Source organism: Cuculus canorus, chromosome 5, assembly GCF_017976375.1.
Source record: "Cuculus canorus isolate bCucCan1 chromosome 5, bCucCan1.pri, whole genome shotgun sequence".
In the NCBI taxonomy this organism is placed as follows: Eukaryota; Metazoa; Chordata; class Aves; order Cuculiformes; family Cuculidae; genus Cuculus; species Cuculus canorus.
Genome location: NC_071405.1, coordinates 61,456,706 through 61,483,661, shown reverse-complemented (window position 1 = coordinate 61,483,661; position 26,956 = coordinate 61,456,706). Strand labels below are relative to the sequence as shown.

The 26,956-nt window shown below is 38.1% G+C and overlaps 1 protein-coding gene across 6 annotated transcripts in view; it reads left to right on the top strand.

The window, feature by feature from the left end:
• Window positions 1–26,956, top strand: part of STXBP6 (syntaxin binding protein 6) — a 110,547-nt gene that overhangs the window by 30,620 nt on the left and 52,971 nt on the right. For 3 of the 6 annotated variants that reach the window (XM_054068703.1, XM_054068705.1, XM_054068701.1), the window contains exon 2: window positions 8,852–9,037. The exons of 1 other annotated variant lie outside the window; for it this stretch is intronic. In XM_054068703.1, coding sequence (XP_053924678.1) covers window positions 8,884–9,037 — 154 coding nt within the window. In that variant the 5' untranslated portion in view covers window positions 8,852–8,883. Of the gene's footprint in view, window positions 1–8,376; window positions 8,547–8,851; window positions 9,038–26,956 lie in introns of those variants that run through there. 2 more of the 6 variants (XM_054068704.1, XM_054068707.1) reach the window with 2 other exon arrangements.

Here is a 26,956-nt window from a genome sequence, read left to right as displayed (position 1 = left end):
TGTAGATTGATTAATACAATACTGATCTGTAAAAGATCTTAATCTAAAACGTATTGGTGTGTCCAGATTCATGAAAGCTTTTTTTAAGGATGAAAGTTTTCACATCCTCAAGAAGGCACTTCTTGGTTCTTGAAGGAAGTGGTGTCTTCTTTTTGTTTTTAATCTCATTCTCAACTGGCTATCGCTTGTCAAAAATGATTTCTCCGTACCACCTCAATGTTTAATGGAAGTTTCTTTTTGTTTGTTGGTTTAGGTTTTTTTTTTCCCCCCCAACTTCTGTTCAGGAGTGCAGAGCTAGGCAAGCAAACACAGGGAATAAAAGCTATGGATGGCATTTTTAATAATTCCTGAGGTAACATCCCTTGAGCAAAACACTGGAGCAGAGCAGTTTTTCGTAATTCCTTCAGTTTGCAGGACTCTTTGAAGTTTTGAAAGCTTTATTGGGGTCACCCATTTCGAAATGGGTGCTACTTACTGATGGAGGATTCCTGGGAGGAAGTATGGAGCATGTCAGAAATGCCTTCAGCTTGCGTTATTTGCTAGAAAGAAAACTTTCTGTAGTTAACTGCTAGAAAATACCAGCACATTGCCAGCAGGTGATTTACTACTTTTACACAGTTCTTATTTTCCCTCAATCAAAATGTTGGTATAACACTTTACAGAGATGTCCCTGCCCTTACAGAGATTCCAGTATCCCCAGAACGTCTTATATTCCATTCTTAAAAGAATTACGCGTTTTGCTAGTAGGTGATTTTGCTCACGCATTTGGAGTGACTGCAAAAAAACTTATAGCAGAGAAAGTTGATTCATCTTGGGTGGATAAAACAGAAAATCTTCAGCCTGAGAGGCTCAAGTTTGTTCCCTGTTCCATTTAATAGGTGACTGCAATGTGCAGGAATTTGCAGTTTGTGCCAATGTCAGTTACTCGAGGAGGAATGGAAATGGAACTGTGAGGATTTGCAAAACATGATTTAAGAGGTTACTGAAGTAGACTGGTTGGGTTAAGCCATTGGCAAGAGTACTGCATGCAAGCTTTTAGCTGTAACAGTGAGGTTTTGGTTATTTTGGTTTTGCTTTGTGTTTTTTTTTTTCCTTTAAAACACCTTCAACTAGTATTGTAGTAGTATCCTATCTCTCTGGCAACTTGTGCACTGAATTATGAATCCGTGTATCATCTGTTTTTTCAGTGATCAGTACTTAGTACTTGCAGGGTTTGTCTTTATTGAGCATCTGTAATTGTTCATTCTAATAATGCAAATTCAGGTTTCTGTGAGATGTCTTGGCAGAGTAACTGCCGTGACAGTGTGTTCTAGTTATGTAGGATTTACTGCAGTAACAGCATTGCATAATATTTTTGTATATTCCTGTATGTAGCAGCTTCTGATTTAGCACAGAAATCGCGCTGCGTGCTAACAAGAGTCTAATTTCCAACTGTCTTTTTGCTATGACTCTGTTTATATAAAAAATAATGGAGTCAGTGTATGAAGAAATTTGCTTTGATCTTGAGACACGTTTGCTCTTATCAAGGAGAGCCCCATATGAATTCCTCTGGTTTTACCACTTTTTATCCAGTTTGGTTCTTTGTTACAAGTTTTGATATTGAAAAATTGTATCTAGGTTGGCTCTGTGCCATGTCGTCAGTCAGCCAATGTAATATTTGATGAAAGCTCCTGACATTTCAGGTTGTCTTTAAATCATAGTTTCACAATCCTTGTAAACCAACATTGTTGATGCCTAAGGGAACCCTAATCTTACCCTTGCTCTTCCTTCCCATGTGCTGACACACAGCTGTGTATTGAACTGAGTCAGGGAGCTGATCTGAGTAAAAACAAAACTAATCACTGTTTTTCTTCCCTTTAAACTGATTAAATTTGGACTAATTCTCTTCTCTGTTTCACTGCACTAGCATATAAGTAAGTGTACCGTCATAAGGAGGAAAAGTGCACAGAGGAATCAATCATTTCTACCAGTACAGATACATGAGATGGGCATAAATTAAATGTGATACAACACAAACAAAGAAACTGTGCATGCTCCAAACTGCAATCCTTCAGTCCAGGTCTCTTTTCCCTGTATGGACTGTTCCTTCTCACCAAGATTTCTTAGATTTTTTAAAATTATTTTTCTTTGCCAAAATATTGGACAAAGAGTGGAATAAACAGAGAGTAAACTCAAAAATTTCAAACTAGTTGATTTTTTTCTGTGATAAAGTATTAGGCCATATGAATAAGTTGGAACTGGCAGATATATCTCAACGTCAGTGGTGCCTTTGATTCTGTCTCATGTGACATTAGTCATGAGTGAACTAAGGAAGTTGTTTACATGGAAGTAGCTTAAGATGCAGGAACACAGAAGTGTTTGTGGAGGTGTGTTCAAGGGACCTGATATCTTCCTGGTTCTACTTGGAGGAGTGAAGGGAGACTGTGTTACGTCTCTAACAATTTTAACTGACTGAAGTGATGACATACAGAATGTACATCCTGACTTTTGGTGGGTATTGATCTAGAGACCTGCAAGTGTTGAAAGACAGCATTAGAATTCAAAAATAATTTTACAATATTGTAGAGAGAGCCTGAAAGTAGTAAGTACAAAAATCCCCTGTCTATTTGGAATAATTATTTACTCAGATGTCAAAGAGTGGTTGAACTAAAGCTCTTGTCAGCGAAAGACCAGTTGGAAAAGATCCAGTAGCTGTATAAGGAGGAGTGAGCACTGAGTCTATAAAGCATCGTGGGTTCATAGAATATCTTGAGTTGGAGGGGACCTATAAGGATCATTGAGCTCAACTCTGTTCATTGCACGACTGCCTAAGACTAAATTGTGACAAAAAGTGTCATCCATACACTCCTTGAAATCCAAAACCACTTCCCTGGTGAGCCTGTTCTAGTGATCAACCAAGTAGTTCTTCCAGTTGATGCTGGTGCCATAAATGAGGCTGTGAGTCTATATTTGAGGACTACATTTCAGAGAAGGTATAGGCCAATGGGAAAGGGTCTAGAGGGATGAGGTGTCCGGGAACAAGAAATCTGTGAGGAATGACAAAAACTGTGATAGTTCAGCCTGCAAACAGAACTCCAAGGATAGATGTAATAGCTGATCTTAACATCTAAAAATATCTAAAAGATTGTGAGAATTAAGCTGACCTCTTAAAACTATGATGCTCAGTGTTGCTATGCAGTAGTAGTAGCTTTTACTGCTATGAGTCTCCCAGTATCCTGAAGTAATAAACACAACTTTTCACAAATGCACATGTGATCTCTCTGGGGCTTTGCTTTAACATCTGGCAGTTCCTGAGTTTCTCTGTGAATCTCTGAGGGTCAAAATATTCCTGTTTCAATTTTCAGTTGCCTTTCGGTAAACAGTTTTGCTGTTTGTGTGGTGCTACTTAATGTGGCATTGTCCATTGTTGCTTTCAAATTCATATGTTCTCTAACAGTAATAACTTCCAAATTTGGGGACTCTTCTAATGAGATCCTCTATGTGTCCCGCCCCGCTGTTGCTCTTCACTCAGAGAGGCCCTGATAGGGCTGTACCTCCCAGTACCGAGATGCCTTTCCATGCTTGTTTAAAACATTCTGCTAACTGTCTGCAGCCGTTTACACACAGAATTTCAGTACAGAAGTAATATAAGTCTCCTTAGAGTTGGATTTTTCCAGCTTGGGATACTGTGGGTTTGTTTCAGAGTTAACATCCTCTTGTGAGCAAAGTTTAGCTGAGACCCACCATACTGTTTACTAGAACATTAGCTGCTAGGTCTGGAATTGATATTTTCTTGTCAAAACAAGAAAAAATGGTTTGACCCGGAGTAGACAGTAACACATCCATCAGTATGCCTCTTTGGTGCCTGCTTGTACCACCACCTACTTAATCTTCCCTACCTTATGGGGTAGGTTTGAGGGCACAGAGTCTCAGAAGATGCAAGTGGTGTTGCATCTTTTGCTTTGGGTACTATCTGGCTTGAGGAATTAAGGATATTGGTTACCAGGATCCTCTGTGTGCCTTTCTAGAGCAGAGTGCAACGGCTGCTCTGTCTTCTACACAAAAGTGGCACTAGTTCTGTTTACCCACTTGTGGGATTTCTGTGCTGTTCCTGATAATCTGTCACTGTAAGTAGGTGTTTGGGGGGTTTGAGGGTGGATGGAGGGAAATAAACAAAACTTCTAGGTGAACTTTGTTCATTTCTTAAAAGGATTGTGTATGATCTGCCAGATTGAGGCATTGGATGATGTAAACTCAAAAATACCTTTTTTTTTGTTCTGCACCTCTTTTTTATCTTTTCTTTATAAATACATATTCCATTCAGAGCTTTTGATGCATGTGATCTCTTTTAGATCCATAGGTCTGTACAACTTGCACAGAACTCGCGTCACCTTCATTTGGGATGACAGGTTGTAGGAATTGCTCAAGGCCTCAGGCTGCTTGCCTCAGATGGAAAAAAAAAAAGTCAAATATCAATATTTAGACACTGCTTCTGTCTGACTTTAACTGTGCGTTTTGCCCTTCCTTTTTTTTTTTTTTTTCTTGACTGAAACCTTCACATGTTCTTAGGCCACAGAGTATGGTTCCCATTCCTTTTGCCTGTTCTTGGAATCTTTAGAGATTCATAGATCATTCAAACCAGAGTGCTTTAAGGGGTCACTAAATAGTTCTGGGACACCATTAAATCCCACTAACCAAACCACATCTTGGCTAAAAACAAGGTTAAGGTGATTTGTATTTTTCCATCTCTCGTGTTCCACTTACTTATGTGGTCCTGCAAAACATCTGGATGTAAAGATAACTCAGCCGCTTGCTGGCTCTCTGCCCAGGAACAGTCTGATATTCTGTCTGACCAGAAAACAGTTCAGATTTTTTGTAACTGAATGTGTGGAATCTATGAAGGCATTATCTTGTTTTCATTTAATGTCTTTTTTAGAAATTACCTTGAATTCCTGTCCCCTCACACACATATATATAGGAATGGTCAGCTCTTCCTAGAGAAGGTTTTAGTGCTAGAAAGCATCGTAGAGAAGAATTGCAGCAGAGAAAGATCTGAGGAGATGCAAATTGGCAGCGTATTACAGGCAGTAGTTCAAATCTGCACAGGAATCTTTCCCTCCTGGGTGTGTCTGTTGAGCACTGGAGGGACAGTGTAAATGTTGACATCCTCTTCCACAACACTGATAGCTGGAGTGAAGAACTGTAGGAGGAAAATGGAATTTTTTTTGTTCAGCCAAAAGCATCATTATAATAATTTGAGCATAATTCAGTACATGGAACAATGAAAACGTGCGAGGAAGGAAATGAAGGCTCTCTTTAACGATTCTTACATTTACTGAAATTTTTAACTCACTCTTGCCACAGAGGGATAAATGTAAACAGTAAGGCACTGTCTCAGAGTGCTCAGAGATCTTCCTGAAATAAATGTTTCAACTTTTAAGCCATTTTATATTTAAGTATGGGGGAAACTGTTTGCATTCCAAAATATGTGAATTCATGTGGGCTGTGAATGGAAACTGCTGGTGGTTTGAATTTGGCTGGAATCTGTGCCAAGAACAAACATTACTGTGTAAGGAAATATGCATTTATTACATTAGGTTTTGCTTGTACCACCAGCATCTTTTTTTTTTAAGATTAAAACAGGTGGGTTTTTTTGTTGGAGAATGGGAAAAAATGAGACTTATTCATTTTTCTTGAGCAAGTCTGCCACATTTTTTAGTAAGACTAATAAAAAGATTACATTATGCCTGCTTTTGAGAAAGAGTGCTTGAATGTTTTACTTAAGATTTAATGAAATCTTTGCTTTTCTTAGAATCATAGAATATCTCAATTTGAAAAGGGACCTACAAGGATTATCGACTCCCATAGATCGATCAGTAAAGACGAAGAATGTAGCTTGTTTAAACCCAGCTGCTGATTATTTTGACTTATGAAAAACAATTGCCTCCAAGATTGAGCTGTCGGTAGAGTTAGGAAGTCTGTTTGCACACAGACACAGTTAGTTGTTCTCTTTTTTAAATAAATAGGCTTTTATTGTTTGTGCCAGTGTCAGTTTCCACATCACATTTAGCCATCATATCAAGTAACACTGTTAGATTAATTGGTTGATTCTGGCATCTGAAGCTGTTGTGAACCGAGTATTTGGAACAGAATGATCACAACCTCCTAGGCAGTGGGCACATACCTTATTTGGAGGTTCCAGTTACAGCATTTGGTGTTTACAGTATCTTTCTGTGCACAACTTCTGGTGCATGTCTCTACAACCGTCTTAATCCCAAAGCAAATAACAGCATGCAGCAATAAACTATGATATTTTATTGTTCTCTGTCATGTCTTATGTGTCTCTATTGAAAAGGATTGAAACTGTTTTGGGATATTGCATTAGGAGATTGATGCATTTTGGGTTATTGTCTATATGACGGTCATTCTAGTTTCATCCTATAACTTGCAGTGCACATAGGAAGCAAAATTATTTGGGAAATCGAGGAAATAGGGTTTGGATAGGGTCTCTTGTTTGGCTTGCCTCCTGTTCAGCAGAGTCTTATCAAATGCAACTATATACAGCGAGACCTATTGCTTGTAATATCCTTAAAGTAAATCTTGAAGTACTATATGAAAGTTTTAAAGCTATAAACCAATAATATTTTTTGGTACAGCCAATTATAGGTAGGCAAAACATATCCTTTCCTAATCCAGGAAGCTCTGGCATCACTGGTTATAGCACACTTGATTTTGCAGCATGTGAAGCTGAGAAACGTGTCTCACAACATCTGTTTAATAACTCAGTTGCAGAATTAACAACATCAGGTTGGTACAAGCTGAAAAACACTTTTTTTAGTTGGCTGCAAGTTGAATGTTGTTTTTTTTTTTTTACTTGACAGCATTTGTATGTTTTCCCAATAAGCTATGGATTGAAAATTCTTTAAGCGCATGAAGGTCTGAGAATGAAGGTGTTTTTGCAAAGATTATCAGTTTTTATCTCAGTCAGAAGGAGGTCTGTGTGATGTAACTCATAGTCATTGACAGTGGCCTTGGAAAAAAAAAAACAACTAAAACCAAACTAAAATCCAAAACATCTAGTCATAAACCGCCAGCCACTCACATGGTGGTATAAGATATACTGTAAATGTTTTCATAACACAGAAGAGGAGAAAATTGTGGTATAATGAACATGAATGTGAAAACAATCTTTTTCGAGTAACTAGCAAGTAATTTTATTCTTGATTCTTTTTTCATGTTGATATACTTGTTGTTGAAGGATAGGTGACTTAGATGGCAGGAGTTATGAAATGAGTTTTTTTCAGGAGCTACGCATTCATTCTTCGTTTGAAATTGGTCTGGATTTTTGCTTTGATGGGGCCATTTTTTAGATGGAATTGATTTTTGTAAAGGTGCATATAAAATAACTTCATGTTAAAACTTGTCAGAACTCGGTACTGGTTAACTGAGATACATTATTACAGATTAGTTTGGCAAAGGATTCTCTTTCTGTCCTAAAATAAATGGGTGAATTTGATTTGGGCTAATTTGTGCTCTCTCATACCTCTATGAATATAGCTTTCTTGTATTTTTTTAAGATAAAGGAATATTATAGACAAGGGCCAATGAAATGTTGAGACTGAAAGTGTTAAGACAATTACTTTGAGAGTATGCATATGGATGTACGACTCTTGTTTTTATAATTAATTTGACTTGAATTTATCTGTTTTCTGTTAGTTGCATTGTGGCAAGTGTGCAATGGTCCTCCAGTCAGAATTTCTAGCTTCAGTAGTTGAGAACTGAGGAGCTAAGGATGCCAAAAAAGGTCTGCGGGCTTGAAAGTCGTAATAATATGGAGATGTGAAGTTTAATGTATGTATAGTGGTGAATCATTGTGTTTGAACAATTAAAAGGGGCATTTAGTAGTCTCTATCAGTGGGATCTATATACTTATTAACAGGTTTGAGTGCAGAACTAATTGGAGTGGTTCTGTCTAGATAAAGAGTCTGTTAATAGCCCCTCTGTAAATGAGTTCTCTCTCCTTTAGGCTCCTCTGTAAGGTGTGATCAGATGGAACTTTCTTTTGCTGGACACACCTAAATCAGCAGCTTCCCTCCTTCTCCCACTATGTTCTCTACATTTATGATTTTTGTCTCCAAATGTTTCTTCTAAGTTCACTGTGCTGTTGTCTTATGAAACACACTGACCTGGGTCAAATTTACTTAGCAGAAAAGAGGTGGTGTGGCTTCATCTGCATGAATCCCAGTGGTTTCTCTGACGCTTTCTTTGCAGTTGCCCAGTTGGTAATTACAGAGGAGTTGAGGGGATGAGGTGCTAAAGCTGCAAGATGTGCAGGAGCTGCTTGATCAAGCACTGTCACCAAGAGCAGTGCTCCTGAGGGAACAGTCTCACTGAGTCTGAAGCTTTCTGTATCTTCTGTGAAGATGACTTGTCTGGCAGCACAACCAACCTTGGAGTGGATGCTGATGAACTCAACCACAGTGTTCCTTCCCTAAACTCCTGCAGTGATTTCCTTGTCTGTGTGGGACAGATGAGCCATCCCTCCAGTCACCAGAAAGGCAATTAATGTAAGCAGCATAGAGTTGCGGAGCATCCCTCTGAGAAGTTTTTGCATCATACTGAAGTGCTAGTGTGGACAGTTTCTGCCCAAAATAAGCTAAGCTAGTTTAAGGAAAATTAAGGAGCATGGAGAACAGCTTAAGTGAAAACTCTTAGATACTTTGAAAATTATGCCTCTGAGTGCATGAAATTGTCTTTTAAATTATTTGGATCATTACAATCTTTGTTGGAAGGTTAGAGCTGCTAATGGTACTTTCACGTAACTTAGGAGTTTCTAATACATGTTTTTATTTATTTATTTATTTATTTTTAGAGAGCAGCAGTGTACTGTATCTGTGATCTATAATGAATGCCAAATCTGCAATCAGCAAACAAATTTTTGCCCCACATGATGAGAGGATGCTGGGAGCTGTCCAAGTGAAAAGAAGAACAAAAAAAAAGATTCCTTTCCTAGCTACTGGGGGTCAGGGTGAATATTTAACATACATCTGTCTATCAGGTAAGTTTAATGATTTTTACATCCAGTTATGTGTTTTGGTTTACCTTTGGTTAACTGATTAGATGTTGTCTCTAGCCATAAGGAGTTTTGGGACTCAAACTTTTGATGTAACCAGAGAAGTATGGAGCTTGTATCATGAGAAACCACACACTCAAGGCTATCCATATTTATACCATATAATAAATTGAGCAGGTGGTTTCATAGTTTTTAAAAATTGGGTATTTTTTCACAACGTAGCCATAAAATATAAACAGAATATTTGGTAACAGTCTTTGCTTATTAAGATGGTTTCTGGAGGGATGAACTGTATGTTATAAATATTTTCTGTGTTTTATCTAGTCTAAATCTACCCTCTTTTAGTTTAAAACAATTACCCTTTGTCCTGTTGCAACATGCCCTACTAAGAAGTCTCAACCCATCTTTCTTATAAGCCCCTGACTTTAAGTACTCTGAGTACTTTTAACTACACAGAGCCTTCTCCCCTCCAGGCTGAACAACCCCAACTCTCTCAGCCTTTCCTATAGAAGAAGTGTTTGGTCCCTCTGATCATTTTGTAACCCTCCTCTGGACCCACTCAATGTCTTCTGACAGCAAGCCTGATGCCACGTAGGCCATCCCATTATCAAAAAAATCCAAACTGTGATGGTGACATCAGCCACAGAACCATGACTGTGTCAATACGTTTCTTCCAATGTTGCTACCTGCAGCTGGAAGGATAGAGGCAAAAACGTCCTGTGTTCGATTCCCTTTCCGACCACTCCAAGGCCCTGAAAGTCTCTTTTGATTACCCTTGGACTACGCATTTCTGCCACCCACATGGAAGAGCAAGAAGTGCACTGTAAATCTCAGAAGGCAGCAATTATTTTTGAACTAAATTAAAGATAGTGTTTCAGGAAATTCTGTGAAGGGGCTGTTTTTCAAGCACTGTATTCATAGGATGAGGGGTAATGGTTTTAAGCTAAAATAGAGTAGATTTTGATTAGAAATGAGGAAGAAATTTTTACTGTGAGGGTGAAGCGCTGGAACAGGTTGCCCAGAGTAGTGTATCCTTAGAGGTGTCCAAGGCCAGGTTGGATGGGGACTTGAGCGGCCTGATCTATTGGAAGATGTCCCTGCCCATGGCAGGGGGTTAGAACTGGATAATCTTTAAGGTCCCTTCCAACCTAAACCATTCTCTAATTCTATGACTGAATTTTTTTTCCACTGAAACCTTTCAAAACATAGGAAGTAAACCCTGATAACAAATACTGGTATAAGACCTCACATGCGTGGACACAATGTATGTTTATTCCATGTTATTGAAAAAAATGTTGTTTGTATGCATATGTACTAATCCTTATGTTAAAATATAAGCTGCAGAGTATATGTACACATATACTGAGGATAGTGAGACAGAACTCATTTTCAGCTGAGTATTCTGCTTGGTATTCTCCACATATGCAGAGCCTCAAGGAAGGATTTAAGAACTGATTTCCTGAGGCTGTTCTCAAGACTTTTGGTTGGGGTAGTCTTTTTGGATGTATGGATTGCAGGTTTCAATCTTTTCAGGTTGCAGAGGAAACAATCTAGCTCTCCCATCTTTTAGAGAAGTGTTGAAATTACTAACCTTCTGAAGCAAAGCTTCTTCCTTTGGCAGACAAATTTTTGAAGTGTCAGTCCAATTTTTTTAAGTCATCTTTCTTTAAAGAATAATCCCATTCTAAAGCTGTACAGTCAGTTTTGGAATATCCAGGTGTTTGATACACGTGTTCATGAGGAAAGGTTAGAGGCGTGGTCTGTGCTTGTAATTTTCTGTAGGCCAACTGTTCAGTAGACTTATCTTTTTTTTTTAATGGCCATTATGGGAAACGTAGCCCTCCCCTACGCCCAGCCAACATGCATTTTAAGAGATTGAATGATCTTAGATGCATCTAATGTCTTTCTGCATTATGAGTAAGGATGAAACAGCAGATGTCCTGGCTTCTACAAAGTTTCTCACTTATGACAAGGAGAAGCATTCAGGATCTAAATAAAATTACTGTATGGTGGGCATCAAAAAGCTGCACAATTGTTTTGGGAGAGACCTTATGTGTGGCTCAGTGTTAGTGAAGTTTTGCAGAGAAGGGAGACCAGTCATTTTATATACATTTATAGTTTATGTTACGGAACATACAATATGATTGGTAATTTCAATAGACAACAAAAAGACTAGGGGGAGAACTGCCTCGCAGTGTTTATGTTTCAGGGCAATACTGGAGTTCCAAACAGTCTGATCAGAATGATGATGCAGTTCAAGTACATCAAGTGGTTCAAATGCAATTAGTCATTTAGTCAGGAATAATCAATGACACAAACCTAAAGGGTAGGGAACCACTGTTTCTGCCACAGTTGTTAACAGAAACTGTGAACAGGATAAATGATGGGTTCTGCTGTTCCTGATGGCTATGGAGTAATAATGATTTTAGTTGCAGCAAGAAGTTATATTACAAATAAAGAAAAAAAATTCTTCTAGTAAGGGTTAGTTAATGTGGGGATGGCATTTTAGTTGTGTTCTCAAATGGTCTAAGATGAACTATATCTTGGAATAACAGAATATACTTCGTGACCTTCAATTTTTCTGTGATTCGGTATAATGAATGAGACATGACTGTGACTACCTGTGGATTCTAGTTTCAATTTCAAGCCACAGATACTTTAACACTGTGTTGCAACATCTATCTTGGAAACACCTTTATTGGCCTTTCACTCATCCCATTTTACCAAGTTTGCTCTGGTTTCAGTAAATGTAGTGACTCGAATATCGATGTGTTCTTAGTTTCCTTGGACTTCAGTTTGCCCTTTGCTAAAAGGAACTTCAGAATGTACTGTTTAGAACTGAAATTTTCAAAGAAAATACACACAGAAACTCACGTGTTAAGGGACTTATAGATATTTGGGGATATAAGATATTCTGTTGTAGTTTCATTCAGGATGGGGTACAAGAAATTAAACATCAGCCATTCTGATAGATACTTTTATTTACTGCTCTGTTTGTAACTGACAAATTGCATGAATTGCTGTAATCAGTGAAATTTTTTTCCTTTGTGTTAAATTGAAAATACATTGGATTGTACTTGTTGCCTACCTGCATTTTTGTAAGCGTGGATAGAAATGCTCACTTGGGAGAATGCCCTTAGGCCTCAGAGTGTTGGAATAATGAAGCATTAAAAGAATCAAATACCGAACAGAGCAAGATGGGAGAGTAAGGGAGATTCTTACTTAACATTTGTGTTTGAAGAACGTACTGGATTTTTTTATTTCAGAGTGAAATAACTAAATAGTGAAATAGTTACAAGAACATACTCATTAATGCTCCAAAAAGGTATACCTAAAGTTTGTCATCTGAAACTGGAGACAATTTAAGGTAAGAAGGCTGTAGCAAGACTGCTTGCAGGACCATAGGAGACTGAGCAGCCGTGTTACCTGTGACCTTCTAGCCTGCTGTAGTGGTGAGGCTTACCAAGGTAGACTGGCAAGTAGAGCCAGAGGGGTCCTTTGAGAGTTATTTAATTGAAGAATAGCAAGAAAAGAGTGGACAGATGGGAAACGCAGAGATGGGTTGGCTGTAGGCAGAACAGAGAAGAAGAAAAATGAGAATTTTTTTTAATTATTTTTTTAATGTTAGAGGATTTAACACAGAGAAAAGACAAGAAATTCAGAGCTGAAAGTGGATATTTATCACCTCCTCCACACTAGCAGACCTAGTGACAGTTAGTGTATCAGATCTAAGTTTTAATTTGTCATCATTGTCTTATATAATTGAAACACAATTTTTTAAAATAGTTCTTAGCCTTATTTAGAGATCTGAATTTAGTATAAAATACTTCAAAGGTCACTTGAGAAATATAGAACATTGATCTTCTCCATTTGCTTCTACACATTCCTGTGTGTTATTTCCTTTGACACCCTATCGTTATGTTTTTAAAGTAAGTTCTAATATTTAAAAAGGTTTTTAGTTTGTTATAGTGCATTTGAAGTGTTCCGGTTTGTACATATGGATGTGGCACTGACCTTTCAGGGCTTAATCTATTCCAGTTGCAGTGAACTGAATAAACCAGATGGTTCCTTTTGAACCTGAATTCCTATGTGTCATAACACTCTTGGCTTAGCTGCATTGCTCTTTCTGGCCCTTCTGCTGAAAAGCTTGGTATATGACAGTAAAGCTGAAGTTATTTAAAACTAGGAGTGGAACTTCTTCCCCTTGTGGTTACAACTTCAATAGTGTTATTAACATATCATCATTTCCAGGTTTTTTTTTGGATGACTTCTATGCGAAAGTATAATCTTATCAAGAATAGTTCTAGAAGAGCCAAAAGTAATTGCAAAGGAATCACAAGAAATAACGTACAAAAATAAGATGCACAAGCAGGGGGAGAGTGTGTTGTTTTTTTCTCCCTTCTTTAAGATTTAACTTTATTTACCATGTCACAGACCTTTTCAAAAGACAGGCAGTAAATAGCTTAGAAAGCTATTTGCAGTTAGCCCAGAAGGTTTTGTTTCGAAGCACACAGAGGGGCAGAGGCTAGCCTTATTAGCATAAGTAGATCTGTGAAATCCTTGTTTGTGCTTTTATGGCACACTTACTTCAACGGATATCTAACCATTTCTAACATAAGCTTTGCATTCTGTTTTTTGCCACTAGAGCCAATGGTACTGTATAGTTGTTTCTCCAAATATGGATTTGTTGTTCCTCCCATAACGGCTGCTCATGGATTAGACTGTTACCTGGGAGTGACCTGTAACTCTTGCTCCTTTGAAGGTCATTTGACATGACTGCCAGAAACTGGCCATCATTTCATGCGGAGTTCAAGGGCAGACTAAATGCAATTGAGTTTTCAGCATGGTAGCTGAACTGAAAATTGGAAAGTGGTGAGAAGAAGCTTCATATCAAAATAATTCAGTTTTCCCTTTCTCATCTTCCATTTGAGTTTTGATTTGTGACAATCTCCTAATTTATTTTCTATTTTGTCTTGTTGAAGTAAACATCCCATTTTCGGTAGTTTATAGTGCAGAGGATCTCACAGTTCCTTCTCAGGACACAAGAAACCAAACTAAACTTTATTTTCCATTGATTTTTCAGGAGAATGCTGTAATCACCTCCTCACAGGGTGTTCTGAGGTATTACTGCATATTGTAGGGGACAACATTTCCCGTCTGTTTGATTGTTATATTAGGAAGTGAGAATGATACTTCAGTATTTATAGTCAGACATGGGTTAGACTCTTAAGTGAATACTCTACTTAGATGTCAGACTCTCAGCTGAATGTTTAATTATTTATGCAAAATAGAACATGATTTTTGACATGAGAGATTCAGTCAGCTCAGAAGAACATGGAAACCGGATGGTGGTCCAGTCTTCTGCAAGCTCTGGCCTGGACAGCTGTGTGAAGACAACTTAGCTGCACAGAACCAGACTAGCATAGAAGGCAGGAGATCTGGGATAGTCTAGTCTGGTAGGTTCAATAAGGGGAAATATTTCTGGTACCTGTACTCAGTGTAAGGGCTACACTGGTGGCTTTAATGTAAAGGCTTATATTCTTTCCCTCAGAGAAGAGGGATGTTAAATATTCCTATGTGTCTAGTGAGTTCCTTGAGTACTAACCATCAATTTAAAATGTGTGTCTGCCATCACCACTTCTCTGCCTAACACTTGTGTTTTATCTGAAGATACCCGATAACTTTCTGATGGCCAATGGCAAAACTCTTCCAGAATTCGATGGATGGGAATCTGCAATGCAGAAAATGTAGAAAATAAATGTACTGTTCCTTCTTTATTGGCTTTTTTTTAATGTCAAAGCACAGTTGCACTGAAGACTGTCTTCAGCTGGCTACTCATCCGTCTAAAACCTTCTCTTTTTTGCAGAGTCAGTGGCTATTTTTGCTTCTAGTTACTCAGAAATCTACCCTACACAGATTTTGTGCAAATTTTGCATTCATTTTGACAAAGTGATACAGTTTGGTAGCGTGGGTAGAGTTAAACTGATCTAACATTCTGTGGTTTCCACACATTAGTTTAATGGCAACTTCATCATCTTTATTCCTGGAGTTCTGTGGACTGATGCCTGTAGCTGCCTTCCTAGTGCCTCCACTGATGTTCATACGTGTATATAGTGAACTGATTGTAGCAGCTCACTGATGCTTTTTACCAGTGTTTATGCAGCGGAACAGGTGCAAATGTGTTAATTTTTCCGCATCACAGAGACAGGAGGGGAAGAATCAATAATACTGCTATTTTGTGATAAATAAGCTACTGATTATTATTTTCCCCATTCTGCTGCTAGATACATTTTAATAGCTATATACCCGTGAAAATGTAATAATATAAAATCCTTTTTATTCAGTCTTCATACAGTAATTGTTTTACCACTAGAAAATAACTAAATATACACAAATGTTGTCAGCTTTTATATACCATTCCATATATGCTGTATCTTGTTTCCACATTTCCATTTTTTTGTTAGCATTTTCGGATTAGACTATCTGGGAAACAATTTTCTGGGTATGTACAGTACACTGTCTGTATATTACTTATAGTAATTACCAATTAGTTTGTAATTGGAGTTTGTAGAAGACATTCAAATACTTAATTTTAGTTCTTCTAGCTGTGGTTCAGTCTAAAAAATGTTTGCCTCATCTGGGGAAATAGTTCATTTACTGGAGAAGCTTTCCAGAAACAAGCTGCAATACCTAAGCCCTTCAGTAGAATTTAAGGGAGTGTGTGAGAATTCCTTGAAGTGAGTCAGGAGGCTGTGGCAAGCGTTAAAAAGCGTCAAGAACTGTGTCCTTTTCGATAGGTATGGTTTTGCCGTGAAGCTTACAATATTTGGAGGGTAGAATAGGCTTATTCCACTTTCTTTTACACTTTGCTCCATTAATTTAGAAAAAAAATATTTGATCATTACAATGCTTATTGTTTCTACTTCCGAATGAGATAATGCCTTCTTAGGATTGTACACATGGCAAGTTGCTCTATTTTTTTTTTACCAATGAATGTGTTTTAGGCTGATGCTTATATTTATTGCTTAGCAAAGTTATTTCTAATGATGATACCAAATTCAAAAATTTCATTAAATGCTGTGCAAAGAACCCACCTATACTTCCTACCCCAAGGATTACTATAAAGGCAGTTTCTGCATAATGTAAATTCTGCATTGGAAAAAAATGTTCTAATCGTCAAATATGCAAGAATTATTATGACCTTTCATGGATGGATACCTCTTTTTCTCTTATTAACATTGCTTCAGAAGTCAGTCTGAGTGGTGTTAAAAAGCTTTCTAAAAGTAATAGGATTTAAGCAAACAGCTGTCTTCAGTACGCTTACCTTGTCTTTACTAGGGTTTCTTTTAACTTTGATTAACCATCACAGGAGTTTGGAGGAATTATCTGACATTTACTCTGCTTTTCCTTCTTTCAAAATAGCTAGCTAAAAAAAAATAAAATCATCATATTTAAACTTTCTAAGCTATTTAAATGTTATTAAGTTATTTTGACAATAATGAAATTTAGGTTTATTTATGCAGAGGTATAATATTATCATTAACATTTTTCTGGAGTGAATCTGAGGCCTGTTACAACCTTGATGTCTTCTATTCTAAGAGAAATAAAAAGTAAATAAAGTCCAAGAGATATTTCAGACCTAGTCTTCCCTACTGAGAGTGTCCAACGCTGTGTGTATGTGTTTCTCTGGCTTCAAGTGTTAGCTAGGGTTTTTGGTGTATTTGGTTTAGGTTTTTTTTTAAATGACAACAATCATATAAGTTTTGTACTGTGTTTCATGGCGAAAATACAGATTTTTTTTTTCATAAGCCAGAACAGGGAAAAAAGCAAGCAAACTTCTCTTCCTTCTTCCAAGGGCAAAGTTTGTAGCCGTTACTGTCTTATATCTTGATAAACGCTTCTTTAAGATGAAAGTTTAATCATTCATGTACCTGTAGGGCAAATGAATGTCTACCTCCCCTTGCTGTGTGCTTTATGACCTATATTCAACGCTCTGGATTGACCACGAAATTGGGTAAAGGAGAGCACTGATGTTTCCAGAATTGTTGCTTAACATAGTTACATTCATGTAGTGTGTACTGTGTGTGTCTAAATAAACATATTTTAAATGTATACATGTGTATGAAGTTTCTATCTAATCTCGTCTGCTTAGCTTCGGGGCTTGTGGAAGCTGTGGAAGCAGTTGTTCCCAGTAACACAGGTTGATTGTAATAATACGGCTGTGCTCAGGCTTATCTTGTGTAGTGGCTTGGAAAACTGGCAGCACTGACAAGGGTAATGCTTGTCACAAGACAAGTTTCCCTGTTGCATCACAGCTCAGTGAATTTGCGACGCTGTTGATGTTTTGGGTGCAGTGCTCATATTAAACTGTCAAAATGTATTTGCCTTCATCTACTTATAGTTAAGTGATTATGGTACAGAATACAGTTCTTCACCAAGCCTCGTTTCCTTTTTTAATCAGAACATACTTTGTCTTCGTTCAGGCATATCTGATCTTTTAACTCGATGGTTCTCAAAAGGAGTTTTAAAAGTCTAAATATAACTTGTTCTTAATGATAGCAAGTGCCAAATTCCATTTTATAAAAGGAACTTAAAAATTTGAAGTAATGTAGGAGTCTTTGAAAAGCTTCACCAGTGATCAGATCATTTAAGTGAAAAAACAGTGGCTTTTTGATGGGAGCCAGATTAGCTATCTGTTCTTCATTATTGATCTTTTTGTATTTATTTAAAATAGAAGAGAGGAAATGATGAGCGTCTTTGGCGGGTACATTTATTGATCATATTCAGGATAATACTGTCAATATACGTTGATACTCCAATCCCTCCTGGCTCTGAGTTGTTCAACTTAATGTAACCAGTACTTTTTCACAACAATTTTGTGTATGAGGGACTCTTGCTGTAGCAAAGCTCCAGGATTGCATATTTGAAAGCATCTTAATCTAAGATTAGTGGCTGTGGGGTTTTTCTTCTTAAAGTGGGGAAGGAGTGGTATATGTGCTCTTGTGCATCCCCCCAACGTACTGTTTGATCTAATTTGCATGCAGGAAATTTTCTGTATTGCAAGCTGAAGGTGTGCAGCTGTGTTTGCTGTTTAGCTCTTTTTTTCTTAGGGTTTGGTTGTTGGTTTGTGGTTTTTTTTTCCAGAACAGAATTGGCAGGTTGATATAAAGCTGAAGAGTTAACTGTTGCGTATCACTTTCAGTTTTGTAAAATCATGTATCCATCCAGGGAACTTCTGTTACTAATGCTGCCTTCGGTTTTATTCAGAATTGAACTTTTGGAACTGTTTTTCCCTCCGCTTCATGCACACGTGGATTCCTTGGAAAGATTTCTAAAACCTCAATTGAGATTATCTTCGAAAAATAAGAAAAGAAAAACATGAGCAAAGTGAGGTATCAGATCTGTTTATTTAATCAGACGTAATTTTGCAGTAATCAAAAGGGATAGGTTTAATATTCATACATATGAAGCCTATATTGATGCAATAAGTTTTTATGCATAAAACAAATTGGTTGTAAAGCATTATGTTGGAAGTTGTACACTGGAAGCTGTATGTTGCCCCATTCATCATAAAGGGAGCTTAATGAGGTCATTCTTAGTTTGAATTTGCAGCTTTTTCCATGGAGGCATCAAAAAATTACCATGGCTTACACAAAGTAGTTTGGTTGCATGTTTCTTTTCCTTCCTGCATGTTCAGAAGAGATTGGTGGCTCTGTAGTACTTTATCCATTTGTGGGAATTACTTGTGCTGGGTAGGTTTGTATTCCTCGAGAGCTGGCAGTACTAGCTTCCTTCTAAGTGAGTGCAGCATATTTCACTGAGTATTTTGCCCAGAATGTGGCAGATCTTGCATCACGTTTAATGCCAGGTTAAAATGAATATTGTGCTGTCTTTGGAAGTAGTTTGCTTGTTCTTTGTCCAAGTGAGGCTCTTGGCAAGGCTTGATACTATCTTATATATGATAAAAGTGCAGAGCTAGAAGTGAAGATGTGCTACACAGTATATGTTCCTTCAAGTTCATGCATGTAAGACTTGGGCCTGAGTGATCTCTGTTTGCTGGCTTTGGCGGAAACCGTTTTCATTGTACCGTAACAATTAAACCGTTGTGTTTTGCTTTGAGGTAGGATTCATTTTGGACAGTTTTCTTAGTTTTCATGGTGCATGGTGTTTATAATACACTGGCTCACTGCATTATGGATCGTTGAACTTCAGTCATACTGGGCAGAAAGCACCTGGATTGTTCCCTTGCGGTTGCACTTAAGAAATAAATGTCTGTCAATTGCTGAGTAGCCCTGCTTTTAGTGGGTTTATCAACTCATAAAGAAAACTGCAAATTCTCTTTCTGCTAGTCCAGTGGTTGGTGTATTACAGACTGTCAGACTAAAACCTTATCCTTTTGTAGTACTCTAAGCTGTAGGTGTCTGATCCTGTAAGGTTTCATCATACTTCTGATCTCTGAAGACTGTACAATTAAATAATTTTCAGTGCAGAACAGCACATAAGTACTTAAGAAAGGAATTGCTAAGCTGATTAGAATATTACATCAAACTTCTCTAACATAATGTAGGTTTTCTTGTTGCCTCGACAATGAAAAAGATGAATAATGCAGCTCTGATCTCTGAAAATGTTCTGTTTGGATTTTAATCTACAAGTAATCTTTTTAAGGCAAGTTAAAAAGAACAGATCAGAACTGATGCCTGACCTTCTGCTGTGATTTGCCTGCATCCCCCGTTTTATCCAAACTGCTGCCACAGGAGCTCAGATACTAATGCCACCTATGAATTACAGTAAGGGGTTAATTTTGAACTAATTGTGTCCAGTTCTTCCTCACTGGTATAACATAGGAACATTTCTAGCTGTAGCAATGAAAACAAGCTCATGGTCTCATGCATGCATGTGTATGTTGTCACAAACAATTGTTCTGTATTTACAGCAGGCAGTGTTTTTCCTCCAGCCTACTTGCAGTAAGATTTTTACATAAGTTGGGTTTTGTAGTCTGATTATGCATATCCTAACAAGAAGGGAAAAAATAACATATGAAGGGTGGGGAGGCTGAGAGAATATAAACTATGCAAAGTTTTGTTGGCCTTGTATCAGGGAGGAGCCTATCCATTTGTCCAAGTTAAAACAATCTCCAGTAACTGTTTAGCTGGAACAACTTCATAGAGAAAGTGTGGCACACCCTGTCAGCTGGTCTTTTGCTGTGTTCGTTAGAGCTCAGCAGCACACAGTAACTTTCAGTAGCCTGAGGGAATGATGGTGTTAAAGTCCTACCGCAGCTTAAACTCTCTGACACGAGTGTTTTGAAGAAACTTTCATTAAGGTGAAATTTTTAGAGGGTGGGTCTGAGATAGCTTTATGATATTGTGAGACATACACATCAGGCTGGAGCTTCGTAGCAATTTTATCCCGTAAATCTGGATGGCTATTGGAAAATAGCTTTCAGCATCTAATTGTCCTTCTGTATTGTCTCCTCAGACAAGTCTTCAGAGGACAGACTCGGATGGAAGGGAAGCTGCAACGTAAACTTCTTGCTGGATGAAATAACTAGTAAATGCTTTTCATGGATAATATGATATCAGCTCCTGCTGTGTTAGTTTTCTTAAATCTCTGCCTCTTGTTATTCTTTGTGGAACACAGTAGTAATGACAAGAGCAGTTTTCTGTGATGGTATCAATGACTTGGAAGAGAACAGAACTGTTAAAAGAATATTCTCTGTCTTTTCCTGCGTGAGGTGAAAATTGAAAGCTCAGATAAACAAAAGATTTCAACTTCCAGTCATAATGTTTGTTCACCTGCATTAATGATAGGTTCCTAAGGAAATCTTGCTTTTTCAAGTGTCTGGGAATATCTAAAGTTGTCCAAAACACTATCTGATAAGACTCTGAAATTTGTTAAATTTATGTCGAAGGAAAGCAATAATAGCTAGGTAGAGAACTTCAGTAAAAGCTTTGAAGTAATTTGTGGTCTGTTTTAGTTTTGTATTCACATACCACGATTTCTTTTGAGAATAGCTTTCTTAAGTTTAGATCACATACATTTAGCATACAAATACACATAAGCTGTCCTTCAGCTGTACTGTCTCCCTGAATGAGTGCTGGTTGCTTACCTGGTGTTCATTTTGTAATGGAAGATAGTTGAGCAGCAGAATGGTAATTGACCTGAAGTATGGAGAATATAAAATTGGAAAAGACTTTGAAGGATACTGGAAGAAGGGATGTCTTGTACTATGGCATTTGAAAGGTTCTAAACTGACAGGCTTCTCTGTGTGTTGAATGATAATGCCATGAAGTATTGATGATTTATTCAGTTGGACTCCCAAATAATTTTTTTTCTTTTTTCCTTTTTTTTTTAGTAAATTTAGAATTTTAAAAAGTTTTCCTCTTGTGTCCTGTCCCCTGCTGCCCTTTACCCATCCCCACCCCTAAAAAAAAGTCAGCAAGCCTGCCTTTGGGTGTGTCAACTTCTTGCAGTATTGATCTATGTTCCTAGCACATTGTGTAAAGCAATAAATATCACTTTTAACCAAAGCTGAGGTTTGTTTATTTTCTAGCTAAAAAACTAAAACATTTTTGTGCTATGTCAAATAGCTTAATTTTTTTCTGACTGGAAGGGTCCAGAGGGGAAGAGCAGCGTGGAAAGAGTTAATGTCTGTGACTATACAAGCTGTTAGAACTACAGAATTCTCTTTAGTGTAATGATGTATTGCAGCATGATGTTGCTGTTGTGCAAGATGGGTCTTTCAATCCATACTAAGATACTGTGAGGAGTGAAGTACTTTCTCGTTAACTTCCAGTAGTAATGGGATTTTGTGATCCACGTGGTGAGAAATAACAAAGATTTCATTAAAGGCTCCAACTCCCTATTAAAATATGACTTTAGTCATATTTCAGTCCTTATGTTACAATAATCATAGAATGGTTGAATAGCGCAGATTAGAAGGGACCTGGAAAGATCATGTGGTCCAACCTTTATTCATTAAAGAGTGTATTAAAAAAAATACTGTATAGTGAGACAGTGGTGTCATTCAGGCAATCTGCTAGAATTATTCAGAGGAGCAGTCTAAACACAATTACTGTCAAGAATGGTATTAACCATTCGTTTTGATAGATAGGACAGTCTCAAAGACTTGAGTAATCAGAGGTATGCTATTGTTTTGTATCACTTTGGACTAAAAATTTAATGAAGTGGAGAAAATCTCATAGGAGTTATTTGTGTTTGTGATTTTCTACAGCTCTACTTTTCCTATTCTAAGCCTATCACCCATCACTTGTGGTTTCAAACTGTTGCAGTACAGTCGTAGTTGCTTTCTTAATGGATTTCATAAAGACTGTTCTTACCTCTGTTTACTTTCAAACATTCATCGTTTCTGTTTGCTCTTTTCTCGTTTTTTTTTTTTTTAATAAACCTACATGATTTAGGGGAATCAACTTGGTTTCATTATGTCGTTCCCATTTTTGTGTATCTAAAATACCTTGAAAGGCCTTTTTTTGTGTAAGTAGCTTCCATTTTCAAACCAACCAGCCTATTGTGAATAGCTTCTTTTAGTTTTACTTGTGGAAAACTTGAGCAAGTTTTCTATTTATTACTTCTACTTTTAAAATACTCCTTTTTCTTTATGCATAGTTAGTTAATTGGATTCTTTCTGCAGCCATTTATAATGCCTTTTTCTATCTCAACTGTTTTCTGTCAGTTAATTGTCTCTGTGGTTCTCTTAGAGCGCAACACCTTCTTGGAGGAATTTCTGTCGCGAAACATATTTCCTTCACTTAAAGTTAATTCTCATTTTAATTTTGCGCACTTCCTTCCTGAATATGAATATATAGTAGTAACAAGCTATTGTCATCTTGCCAGTACTTGTGCTTAACTCAATTTCCAGCTGTCCAGTTCTACACAAGAATCTACCTTTTTTTTTTTTCAAAAATACCAAATAAAACATTTTTCTTCCTCTGTCAACCATTGCTTATGCCAACCTTTTTCATTCGTAGCTCAGACCAGTAATGTTGCTGATTCTGTCTTAACCTGGTGTGATTGTCTGTTCCCCTTTTACCTTCTTGCTCTCTTTAAACAGTCTTCTCTCTGACTTTCCCATCTTGCAATCAACCTCTTTTAATTTTCAGTAAATCATCTGCTCTGTTTGACCATATTTTGCTTTGCTTTGTTTTTTCTCTTTCCCTTTGTTTCTAGAATCCTGCTACAGCTGTAAGCACAAGCTTCTGCTATGCCATTTCTGTAAAAAATTGATATCCTATCACTTGGCTTCATTCCCTGCTCGGGAGGAATCATTTGGAGTGCAGAATTCCTATTTCTCCTTCTCTTTGCTTTCAACCAAATAGGATATTTGCTGTTTCTGTTAATGAGTGTCTATTGGGAAATCAAAAGGCTGATTTGTATATTTGATTAAAGCACTTGCTGGTCAGCTCTGTACAATGGGTCACACAGCAGAAAGGCAGAGAAGTTGTTCCTGAAAAAAGATTTGAGATTTTTTTGGCCACAGAGCCTGGTTTTAAAACCCTTTGGAAAATTAAGAAGCGCACAGAATAGCAAAGAAACAGTAAGTGTTAGAGCAGCCTTGTAGCACCATATTTTTGCCTGCGAATGAGTGGCATTAGGACATATTTCAGGGGATGGACTATTGCATTCCCTTAAGTGTTCAGGATTCAGCTGTAAACCTCTGCTTTAGCTAGTTGTAATTTGGCTTCCTTTTCACCTGTTAAAGCATATTGCTCCTTCATTCTGGGAGAACTTTTTGGCTTGATGATTGTTCATCCTTCATTCTCTTTTCCACATTAATTTCAACAGAAAGAGAATTTACAGTTCTTCTCCTCTTTCTATTCAGTATTCCCCGCAAATATTATCATGTACCTGTATAAAAAGATAGTATACTACATTTTCCGTGTGTTGAAGCTTCAGTGAACGACACAGGAGAGAGGAATACAAATTGATCTCCCAACATATGAATCCTCTTATCTGTTGAAATGGGCTTTAGATCTAGTTCCTCTGTGTGTTGTCTCACGGCATTTCTTGCAAGAGAACGTGGATAAAAAATGAGTAATATTGTGACATAATTTTTTCTTTCACATAAAATGCTTTATCTCTGATAGTGTAACATGTTAGCGTGACAGTAAGTATTCAAAATAAGAGAAATACAGATTCTTTGGGCCTTGAGATCCTGCCTAAGAAGACAATTTCTCTTAAATCGTAACAGGAATGCATCAATTTGAGGGCTGATTTTAAAATTATTTTTCTTAAGATATGAGTGTTCTTTAAAGGGTGGATTTTATTTCATTTTGAGCATAATAGAAATGTCTCAAGAACTGGATGGAACTGATATTCAGTAAATTCTTGAAACTTAATATAATATATGCACATGCAACTTTGTCAAGCTGTGTCCTGACTATGTGCTTTTATCTGTCAAAGCAGTCTGACTCAGAATGTACATAGTCAAGTCATTCCTATTCTAGGAAATTCTGACATGTCGTTTATTGGAAGATGTTATTTTTACCAAACCAGTAGTTTCAGAATCTAGTTATCAATATTCTTGAAACAAAGGCAGTTATCACCAAGTTGCTAAGTAACTATACAAGTAATCTTGCATAAGGGGTAGTACTGCAAGGAAAAGGAGTAGACAGCCCAATTTTAATATTCCTAATATAAAACTAAGAATTCTTGTCTTAACTTTTCAGCTTTATTCTTTGGCACTGTGGCTACAACTTGCAGAAATCAGTTTTATCTCACAGATAGTGAGTACTAAAAGATACCTTAGAAGAACCTACTGTTTGCAATATTACCTTTCCACAAGGAATGCTATTTCCTTATTACCCAAAACGTTGGCTAATGCTTTGTTTCTTTTTTCTTTTAAAGCAAATGCAAGGAGGGTCTTTGAGGTACAGACAACAGGGAGTCTCAGGGGACAAGTGATGCTGTACTGTGCAAGCTGTGCACAGTATGGTGTGCGGACTCCATCATGAGAAGGGTGCAGCTGTTCAGCTGTTCACATCCACTGTGGGGACAGATCTTTAAGTGCAGTATCACCATCCACAGGAGAGTGAGGCTTAGCACCTCTGGGGTACATTTTCATAGATTTGGTATTTTAGCTAGTGCTAGTCATAGTTACTTTATTGAAGTTGAGTCTGGATTAAGGGACTGGCAGGTGTAAATTAAAATGTGCCACAGAGAAGATAATTCACTGGGAATTATGGTGGCTGTGGAATGTCCAAAATGCGATGAAGCAAAGTGTCTAGATGCTGTTCCTGTATATTTCAAATATTATGAGCGTCTGCGGGATTTTCAATATTGCTATAATACCGTATGAAAAGGACAAACAATAAAAGTAATGGATTAGCTTTCATTCCCTTTGGTGCTGGCCAGAATGAATCCCCACTCAGACAGTCAAAAAGTCCCCCACTGACACATGCAGAATGATGAAGGAGGATGGAAGCTTGCAAGGGCAAAGACCAGCGGGAGGAAGAGGCTTCCCCTGAAGCCTGAGGTGCCTTTGCAGAACTGGTTCAACGCTCTGCAGATGGAAGATGAAACACCCGTCACATCCACAGAAACATTTGGAGCCAAGTAAGGCAACCCAGTCCGCTCCCTGGATAACAACCACAACAAAGAAAAGGCTATTGGGTGATAGCAGTAGGACACTCTCTTCTGAGAGGTACAGAGTTACTCATTTGCTGACCTGATTCACTCTCCAGAGACGTGTGCTGCCTAGCAGGGATGTCACCAAGAGGTTGCAAAGCCTTGTATAACCCACTGACTACTATACACTGCTGTGGTTCCATGTTGGCACCAATGATACAGCCAGGAGCAGTCTGAGGGGTATCAAGAGGGATTACAGAGCCCTGGGAGCAGTGAAAAGGGATTCTGGAGTCCGCGTAGTTTTTTTCATCAGTCATCCTGGTCAAAGGGATGGGGTTTGAGAGAGTCAGTCAAGCCTGGCAAGTCAAGCCTTGACCAGGGGTTCAGCTGCTTAGACAGTGGGACTCGCTTTGAGAAACCTGGTAAACATCTGTCAGAGAAGGGGAAGACCACTCTTTCTCCAAGGCTTGCCAAGCTTATAAAGAGGGCTTTGAACTAAAGTTGCTGGGGGAGGGGAACCTCAATCCATCCCACTCCTACCAGTTTGATGTCAGTGCTAGCAATAGATGCCCAGAGCCTAAAGGAGGAACACATCAGTAGGAGAACACTTGAAGAGAAACACAAAGTATCTCCAGCTGCATGGTACAGTTGACTTGCTGGAGGGAAGGGGTGCCATCCAGAGGCACCTGGACAGGCTTGAGAGGTAATCCTGTGCAAACCCCATGGAGTTCAACAAAGCCAAGTGCAAGGTCCTGTTCATGGATTGGGGCAATCCTAAGCACTAATACAGGCTGGGTGGAGAATGGATTGAGAGTAGCCCTGAAGAGATGAATTTAGGAGTGCTGGGAGTGCTGGCGGATGAGAAGCTCAGCGTCAGCAAGCGATGTGTGCTTGCCGCCCAGAAACCCAGAGTCTGGAACTCTCAACACAGGAAAGATACCTGTTGGAACAAGTCCAGAGGAGGGCCTTGAAGATGATCAAGGGGGCTGAGCACCTCCCACACGAGGACAGGCTGAGAGAGTTGGGCTTGTTTAGCCTAGAGAAGAGAAGGCTCTAGGAAGACCTTATAGCCTTCCAGTTCTTAAAGGGGGCCTATAGAAAAGCTGAGGAGAGGCTTTTTAACAGGGACTGTAGTGATAGGACAGGGGTTAGTGGTTTTAAGTGGAAAGAGGGTAGATTTAGATGAGATATGAGGAAGACATTTTTTACTTTGAGGGTGGTGAGGCACTGGAACAGGGTGCCTGGAGAGGTTGTGGAAGTCCCATCCCTTAAGTGTTCAAGACCAGGTTGGATGGGGCTTTGAGCAACTCAAATGATTCT